Below are 9,751 nucleotides of genomic sequence, written 5' to 3'. Positions count from 1 at the left end.
CCGACGTAATGAGACGTTTGATAGCGGGTAATACTCGTGATACTCATGATACCTATTTTCTCTATGGCTTCAATTCATTCAAGATTACACGATATTGCGTTAAAGTTAACTTAATTAAAGATAAGCTTACAAAATATTATTCCAGTAACAGTTAATAATAAAGCATAACTCGAAAATCATACCGGCTATATTTCTGGACCGCTGTCTCTGCCTCCCATGTCGTCAAGTACGTTCTGCAATACCGAAGGCTTCACCCAGGCGCCACTGCTGCTTCCCGATTCACCCAACCCCATTCGTCTCGACCGTCCAAGGCTGCGGAACCCAACCGCAGGACGATTTGATGAAGGTACATAACAACTCTAAAAAAAAATTATTTTTCTTAATTATAAATTGTTATCCTATTAGCGTTATACCACTTTTCTTTACCTCTACCACTTACTTAACTATGATTGCCTTTAAACAATTCATTATTTATATTATTTTAACTATACTTAATATACATATCTTATGTATCAAAATGCCTTTACATTAGAGTATGACCACGTAGCGATTAGTTTAAGTACATGCGACGAACTTATCCAATATCTTCCTGAAAGGCTCAAGTAGATTGGATCTTCATCTAATTAATTGTATCATTAACAATTCAATGAGCTGCCGCACTTGGTCTAAAACCAATACCAGATTCCAGGCTGACGATTTAAAACGATTCAATTTTCAATACTATTTACTACTTCTATTTTATCTTGAAGATTTAAAAAGCTACGAAATCATAACAGTGATGATAATGATGTAAACAAACATAATGTAACGAGTATAATTCATTGGTTAGACTCACTCAATGGTATGTAATATTAAGATATAAACCAAATTTACAATATAACGTAAAGGCCAGTCGTAAGTAGCTACCAATAACTTAACAATGATTATAATAGATAGAAGGAATTGCAATGAAATAAGGTAACGGTTAAAGAAAGAAGATTGAGGGGGGGGGCTTTTACTATTTAATCAGTCATTATCGTAAAATAATTCATTAAACATATCACGCCAAAATTTACATACAAATAACCCATTTTAACTATCCAAATATGCTTCCCCAGACATTGTTCAGGACTCATGGTAAACAGTATACAAACGAGGCATGCTTTAAAAATGTGGTTCACACGATTAACTATATACCACTGTAAGAAATTCGCTATGTGTGGTATTCTTTTACAACAGAATACTCGTTTACTTCCATTACTGTCTTACTGCAAGTGTCATTCCATTTTTACGATTTATTTCTATCCCCCATTTTACATAATAATTCTGTGTTAAGAGCCTGAAAAGTAAGCCAACTAATGATTACACTAAATTCGCTGCCCGAGTACGTATCGTAAATTATTGTTTAAACTTCAACCTAGGTGAACTCACTTATGGTCTCGAGTTTGAACATTAAATCAATACAGATTCCAAGTGGCCGAAATTTACCAATTCACATTTTAGATATTACTTACAAGCTTCCTCCATATCATTCGAATAAATTAATAAAAACTTAGTATTAAATGAAACACCTTGAGATATGCTGTGAAACAAGAAATTAAAAACTACGAAAAGTTTATGTTATACTGCACTATACTAAAGATGGTTGATATAGATGAATATTCTACATGTAAAATATGTAAATACTATGTCTCTTAATATGCAATACTATATGAAAGGTTAGGTAATAGCCACGCCTGCAATAGCATGATGTTGCAATGGGAAACTAATATATAAAGTGATATGAGGAGGTAAGGGGGCCTTCCCATTAATAAGTTGTGAGTTTACGACTTTGTTAATGAATTAAATGCCATAAATTCATTAAAATAAATCATCCTTCTTCGTACACGGAACAATTTTCCAAACAATATTGTGACGAATTCGTGTGGTATCATCGTAAACAGAAACAAGCATTGTGTTCCAATGATCTCGAGGTTGTGCAACCGAAGTAAACTTTTCAGAGACTAATGAATTAACTTACTTGAAGTGCACGTATCCGCGTGTCCCAGGCTGGATCCCCCGACGGTGATGAGGACGCTGTGATCAAGGCCGGAGAATACTCGTTAGTATTTCACGATTACCTTGTTCTTCATTGACCTATCGGATTCAGTTCATCATATTACGTTTTGGTTTACAGATTTGTTTTTTATTTGTTTAAATTGTCTTATAATATATACCCTAACGCATGGTTTGTTATAACGAATCGTCTTCTTGAAAATCCTTACATTATATTTTTACAGGTACACTGCTCCTGACGGCACTCCCGTTGTCGTCAAGTACGTTGCTGACGAGAACGGCTTCCAGCCCCAGGGTGCCCACCTGCCCGTGGCTCCCGAGTTCCCTCACCCGATCCCTCAGTTCGTCCTCGACCAGATCGCAAAGGCCGCCGAGGAAGACCGCAACCGCGCCCGCGACGATTCTGATGAACGTTACAATTAGACAGCTACCCATGAAACCTAATGTATATATTGTATATTATCAATAGACTATGTACGTAATGTATATATGTTTTTGCTATCCCCAACCATGGTGCTGAACTGAACGAAATTAATTTCATCGTCCGTACACTGTTTTCATATAGTTTACTATAGACCATTTTGTCAGCTAAAACACATTAGATAGGTATGAATGAGAATGAATATCTTCACGATACATTGTGAAGATATTAATTCTCAATCATACTTTTTTCTATATTTGGCAATATGAATAGAGTTCAGGTAATACACATCTTGCCTGGCAACATGATCTGGACTGCCCCCTTAGACCTTTTGGGATTAATTGTTTACTCATTAATGACAACATGATAATGAAGGTAAAAGTCAAATATTATGGATAATAATAATCATAAAACATAGTACTAACAATCATTACAAAAGAGGGCCTTCTTTCTACGCAATCTGCGCTGAAATAAGAACCTTATTTAGATAATATCGAGGCTAAATTCCTGTAATAAGGCATATTTAAGACACGCCAATCGTTCGCTCAAGGCAGAGTTCGTGCGCTTGGGGTGTAGCAACAGTAAAAGCAATGCTAGCGTTAAAGTTAATTGTAATGATGAGTGTTAACGACAGTGGCAGACCTAAAAATTATTATCTGATGATTATCTGATAATGACTGGGGAATTTAATGTAAGTTTTAGTAATGAAGCTGACATAATTACTGATACTACTACTGTTACCATTAATGAGGAAAGTGCTGATGTAAATATCAAAAATACTAATATTAATAATGATTAACTCGACCTCTGGCTGTGTGTCTTTCTTTACCACAAGATAAAACATAACGTGGCTTCGTGTGTAGTGGGACGGTCCTCCTACTGAAGTGCCAGTTTTTGTTTGTTTGAATTTATTGTTGATAACGCGCGACGCGGTGGCAGATTACACAATAACAATTCGCGTCCCAATATTCATACCCAAGAGTAATCTCTACCAATTCAAGAAAAGCACTTGAATGGTGAGATAGTATACTAATGTTACACTCGAAAACGCTCAAAAGGTCAACATATGCAAAGAAAGTGTTGAGTAAATTCTACATATGCCAGACCCCAGATTTGCCACAGAAATTGCTCAATCATACCACTTACTTTCGTAGGAGAGATCCACTACATGCAATATAAAGTATCCTTTATATTTTCCTGTCTGGACACGTGCGATGGCAAACCTTCAACTGCCAAACTCCGATTACTGAATCATGCAAGAATATCATCAGTGCTATAATCATCTCTTTCAACATCGGAATCCGTTCGGGTCATGTGTCGGGCTACCAACAGCTCTAAGCGTGTTCGGTGTATAAATAAAAATTATATTCAAACCATCAATGTAATCGTAGTGATGACAATAAAAAAATGCCAATCAAAATAACCAGAACAACAGCAGCAACAAGAATGATAAGGATAATATCCACTGCGATAATATTGTCCTCTGATGGCAAGATATCAGCAGCATTTGCCAACATACATCAAGCTTATTGCGAGAAAGGGTCAAAGTCGGCAGCGTTAGGGCCACGCCTGCAATAGCAGTGATAAGGTCAAGAGGGAACCTGTACTATATAAAGTCGTGTTCTGCTGGTCGGAATCATCAGTGTGATCCTTACACCAGCAACATGAAGTTTGTGAGTGTGTACTGAATCGTCTTTAATGAAAGTGAAATACCCTAATTGTTCAGCGGAAATGAAAACATTCCTTAAGTATGATCAACTGTAAATTGATAAAAAAAATATATATATATGCTTCCCGTAGGTCATCATCGCTTGCGTGGCCGTCGTGGCTTTTGCTGCTCCCCAATATGACTCCAGCGAAGAGTTCGTGCCAATCCTGAAGGACGACCGTGTTCAGGAGGATGATGGAACTTTCAACTTCGACTTCGAAGCTGCCAACGGCATCCGCGTGTCCCAGGCTGGATCCCCCGACGGTGATGAGGACGCTGTGATCAAGGCCGGAGAATACTCGTGAGTATTTCATGATGCATTTCTTGTTCTCTATTGACCCTCCAAACTGAGTCCAGCCCTCAGCATTTTACGTATTACGTAATTTAAGGGTCTCATCATATGTAACATCGTAGCGCATGATTTGTTCCAGGGAGGTGTCTCCTCAAAATCCGTTGCCCATCTTAATATTTTTACAGGTACACTGCTCCTGATGGCACCCCCGTTGTTGTCAAGTACGTGGCTGACGAGAACGGCTTCCAGCCCCAGGGCGCCCACCTGCCCGTGGCTCCCGAGTTCCCTCACCCGATCCCTCAGTTCGTCCTCGACCAGATCGCAAAGGCCGCCGAGGAGGACCGCAACCGCAGCGACGATTCTGATGAACGTTACAATTAAACAAGCTGCTCAAAGAACTTAATGTATTTATCGTATTTGTCAATATACCATATATTTATCGTATAAGTATTTTTGGGTCCCTCTAACACAATACTCCCTTCGTATAAAATTAACTTCAATATCTACATGCATTATTTTGACATAATTATGGGATGATAAAGTTTTAGCAGTTCAAATTTTCATCGAACATGACTGTTTCACTGTTTATCTAGGAACGGTTCTATATACCTATTTCCATCCCTATCATCGCATAAAACATAATTTACAGCAGTGCACCTTTTACATATTTCAATTGAATATTTATAAACTTATACGTAAAATAACTTACAGAAAAGACGTTTACAACATACCACTCCTGATTGACTCAGCTAAAACACATTTAAGCTAATACTCCACCAACTGCACGTTTAGATCTTTGTGATCCAGCCTGGGAAAAGGATTTTCGACATATCTTATTATTCATTAAAACACTAAGATTATGGTAGAAAAATTCATATATTAAGGATCTTCTTCTTCTTTTAACGGTAGGTTCATGTCTGAGCCGCCGTGGTCACAGCATGATACTTAATTGTAGTTTTCATGTTTGATCCCTTGGAATGAGTACGGTAGGGTCCATCTTCCACGGGATGCCGTGTTACCTTAGGAATCTTCTCCTATTCATCCGGCTTAGGACACATCATTTGGCACCAGTGCTAGTAGTATTTCAATTGAATTTCTATACTTACCACGTGAACAAACGAAAGCGGTTACACATACACTCCTGATTCAGGCAGTTAAACCGCATTAAGCTATCCCACCGCTTTTTAAACCTTGGATCTCGTGCTCAGTCGGAATGGGATTTTCGCATTTTTCTTAGCATTATAACGTGAGATTATTAGGAAATTATATAAGGATATGAATAGTAAAAATAATGATGATCAAATAAGAGAGAAGTAGAAGAAAACAGAGAGAGAGAGAGAGAGAGAGAGAGAGAGAGAGAGAGAGAGAGAGAGAGAGAGAGAGAGAGAGAGAGAGAGAGAGAGAGAGGAGAGGAGAGATCTTTCTTTAGTCAAGATAATCTCGTAGTCCGCGGGCCAAATGTGGCCCTCGGGATGCTCTAAATGGCCCACGGAGTGACAAGAAAAAGTTAATCTTCATGAAGGAAAGTGATACACGATTAAAAAAATATTTAAAGATAATCTTCATTAATGGTGGAAATTGGCTGGTGGCAATGTCACTATTATCATAAAGGGGAGAAACAGATAATAATAAAGCAAAAATATCAGTCTTCAAACCGAATACGAAGCCATGATATTTCACGTACAAGAAAAATACGTAGTAAAAAATACAAGTTGTATGTTATTTTTTTTTTTTTTTTTTTTTACGTACATATATGTCATGGCAAAATATACCTCTCATGTTTGAAAACTTAAATTGTAATTGTACAATCGACTACAGCAACCAATGACTTGGGTTGACACATATACACCGTGTTACCTTTTATATCACCATTCAAAATTAAGCAAATGAAACTACGGGATGTCAGACAATTTTTAATTAATGGGAAGCAAAATGATTTGGGCAATATCAAAATTGATCGCGTAAAATGAAAATAGTTCCGACATCAAACAGTTTTGGGTAAACTGCTAAAAACAGTCAAAAACGGTTAATGTGGGAAATGGTTGAGGTTTAATACAGTAAAAACTTGTTATTATGACGAAATGTGATGAGTTAATGATAATAAAAATGTGATGATGACTAAATGGAATGTAACGAAACCTAATGATCTAAATGATAATACCGATACCAAAAGTAATACTAATACTGATAAGTTCCTCTTTATCTTAAGAATAAAGATATTAATATCAATACGTCTACGTAATGGTTGTCTTCCACAAGAGTAAGAACATGTCTATTTTTCTTTTCAACACTTGGTGATAACGCGTGACTTTTACTGAGATAAATATCTGTTAGTTCAAAACGAGCATTGGAACAATAGCTAATGCCTTACATAAGATGCACAGTAACGCAGCACTTGTGAAATAAGTGATGATAGGTAAATCTGAAATACCCTAAAAGTTCGCTTTCATTTTCTTACATCAACAAGCAATATATAAACACATAATCACTTCTTACATGGTCGCCTTTGCTGCTCCTTAGTATGACTCCAGCGAAGAGTTCATGCCAATCCTGAGCGACAATCGCGTTCACCAAGATAGACCTTACAACTTCTACTTCTGACATCACTCCCTTTGTTGTCAAGGACGTGGCTGACAAGAACGGCTTCCTCTTGTCGGTACACCCTTGTTTCTCCATCCAGTCCCTTTGTTCGTGAAAATATAATCACAGTTTGATACTGACAATCCATGAAATAATTATAATGATAATGATAACAAAGAGAGGATTCATGAGCGTCATAATGAAGATAATATCGGTATTACACTAATTGCAATATAATTTATAATAGAAATATTAGATGTAATAGTTATACAAATAATATTGACGATGATTTTAATGATAATGCTAATGATTTTTATAATGTTAATGATAAAGACAATGATTATGATAATGATAATAAAAACAGTAATGATGATAATGATAATGATGACGACGATGATGATAACAATAAATCAACAACAACAAAATAATAATAATAATAACAATAAATCAATATACATAATAATAATGATAATAATAACAATGAATTACAATAATAATGACTATAATAATAAAAGTAATAATAATTACAACTTTCCAAAAAAATCACATCGACAAATTATATATATATATATATATATATATATATATATATATATATATACACACACACACACACACACACACACACACACACACACACACACACACACACACACACACATATGTGTATATATGTATGCATGTATATAAAAGAAAATATATTTGTATATATATATATATATATATATATATATATATATATATATATATATATATATATATATTTGTATGTATGTATATAAATAAATTTGTGTGTGTTTGTGATTAGTGAAACAATAGTACATCTTGTGATTTGTGTCCTGTTACACTTCAGATATGAGGTTTATGGACTTGCATTGATGACAGCAATTAGGGATGATATTCCTAGATACACTGCAAGTGATTACTATGTTCTTTATTAAAACAGTACCTGTCCATAAAAGAAAACGGGAGATCTAATGGACAAACTGCACTGCTATAGAATAATATATGCGCCACTACAATACGAGTGCCAAAATAGTTATGTATATTTTTTTCCTATATTCAAGGTTAAACAGGGATCAATGTTAAGTCCCATATCTAATTAATTTACGTCATTTCTATTGACTGCATCAATTGCATTCATTCTACCAACTTGCATGTTCATTATATCTGTACTGAACGTAATTCATATAATATTCGCGTCTCCATATTGCTGTTTTGTCTAGTGAATATTAACTTTCCAGAGATTGGGGAAAGCGAGTTCTTTCCATGCTAAGAGCATTTGTCACCACGTCCGTTTCTAATCATTCAATACGATGTCCGTCTATAAAGCCTTTTAGTAAATAAAGGCTGTTCATTCTCAAATATTTGGATTAACTTTTTTTTGATAAGAAAATATACAATTCACATTCATTGCCATAATTTATGTTTGATGTAAAAGCACAGGAAGGTATGTGTGATTATGAAGTCATACGAAATTCATTAAAATATTTTTTTTCTGAGTGAAAAGTACCAATGTAGAAATTGTTTTCAGAATTATCTAGCATGTTCGTGGCCTTTCTCTGCAATATCCTTATAAATAATAATTGTATAATAGCCCATGCATGCATGTTCTCTCCTTATAATCTTCACTTATGCTCCCTTACTGTCATTTATGGTCTGCACAGGCGCATTACAGCCGATGGGTGGTGTCATAACATTGACGTCATTTTTTGACAGAACTTGCAAAAAGACCTTAACAGCTCGCCGAACAGTTGATTTTTTTTTATTAACGTTAAAGGTTGGATTTGTATTCCCGAAGAAGCCCTCAATAATAGTATCACTGTTGTCACTATTAGTAACCCTTTTTCTTTGTTTGTTATAATCATCACTAACCTTGTTATAACTGTAAGATCGAAAGATTAGATTATCACTGGTTTACTATAAGACACATTTTCCTCGTCAATTACTGTTTGTAGTATGCAAATTATCGTACAAAGGGTTATAATCAATTTTACATATTTGTTATTTCATTATCTCTACCACGACTACCATGAAGATGTCATAAGTGCGATGAAAGGGCCATAACTACTCCGAAAAGGTCATGGTCATAAAAGCTAAACGGAATTTACAAGGGTAACGCTAAGGTCAAAAGAGTCCCTGTGCTACATATAAGGCTCCGTCACTTGTGTCGGGACATCAGTTCGATCGGCATCTAACCAACATGAAGTTTGTGAGTGCCGTGTGACTTGGTAAACTTGGAATGAAATGAAAGCAAAAGTTCTCTCCTTTGTGTGTTTCTTCAACTTCCTGGGTCTAATTGTTTGTAAACTAACATTTTCTATGTATGTGATCATTATATTTAGGTAATCCTCGCCTGTGTTGCCGCCGTGGCCTTCGCTGCTCCCCAGTACAGCTCAAGCGAAGAGGTTGAGTTTGTACCAATCCTTAGGGACGACCGAGTCCAAGAGGATGACGGAACATACAGCCTCGACTTCGAAGCTGGCAATGGCATCCGCGTCTCCCAGTCTGGATCCCCCGACGGTGATGAGGACGCTGTAATCATGGCTGGAGAATACTCGTAAGTACTTTCTGACTCATCCTTCGTTTTCTGTTGACTTATGGAATTCTAGTCCACCTTCAACACAGTTGTTCCGAGTCCTCTGATCTTACGCTATCTCTCATCTCAGTTACACCGCTCCCGACGGCACTCCCGTTGTCGTCAAGTACGTGGCTG

General features: G+C 36.2%; 2 protein-coding genes and 1 long non-coding RNA gene across 3 annotated transcripts in view; all 3 read left to right on the top strand.

The window, feature by feature from the left end:
• The first annotated feature begins 2,010 nt into the window (after nucleotides 1–2,010).
• Nucleotides 2,011–2,520, top strand: LOC119576514. Its single transcript, XR_005229068.1, has 2 exons — nucleotides 2,011–2,080; nucleotides 2,259–2,520. It is a non-coding gene; the product is annotated as an uncharacterized LOC119576514 (long non-coding RNA).
• Nucleotides 2,521–4,094: 1,574 nt separating this feature from the next.
• Nucleotides 4,095–4,846, top strand: LOC119576892 (cuticle protein CP14.6-like). The gene is made up of 3 exons (XM_037924540.1): nucleotides 4,095–4,128; nucleotides 4,256–4,464; nucleotides 4,641–4,846. Exons 1-3 carry the CDS (start codon nucleotides 4,120–4,122, stop codon nucleotides 4,834–4,836), a joined length of 414 nt encoding a protein of 137 aa, XP_037780468.1. The 5' UTR covers nucleotides 4,095–4,119; the 3' UTR covers nucleotides 4,837–4,846.
• Nucleotides 4,847–9,223: 4,377 nt separating this feature from the next.
• The window catches only part of LOC119576890 (cuticle protein AMP1A-like), a 758-nt gene continuing 230 nt past the window's right edge, over nucleotides 9,224–9,751 (top strand). The window contains exons 1-3 of the mRNA XM_037924537.1: nucleotides 9,224–9,247; nucleotides 9,381–9,595; nucleotides 9,705–9,751. The exon at nucleotides 9,705–9,751 is cut by the window's right edge and continues 230 nt beyond it. Of these exons, the coding sequence (XP_037780465.1) occupies nucleotides 9,239–9,247; nucleotides 9,381–9,595; nucleotides 9,705–9,751 (271 nt within the window). The 5' untranslated portion in view covers nucleotides 9,224–9,238. The remainder of the gene's footprint in view (nucleotides 9,248–9,380; nucleotides 9,596–9,704) is intronic.

This window comes from Penaeus monodon, chromosome 9 (genome assembly GCF_015228065.2).
Source record: "Penaeus monodon isolate SGIC_2016 chromosome 9, NSTDA_Pmon_1, whole genome shotgun sequence".
Taxonomy (NCBI): domain Eukaryota; kingdom Metazoa; phylum Arthropoda; class Malacostraca; order Decapoda; family Penaeidae; genus Penaeus; species Penaeus monodon.
The sequence above is the reverse complement of the archived record's forward strand: the minus strand, read 5'-3'. Positions and strand labels throughout refer to the sequence as shown.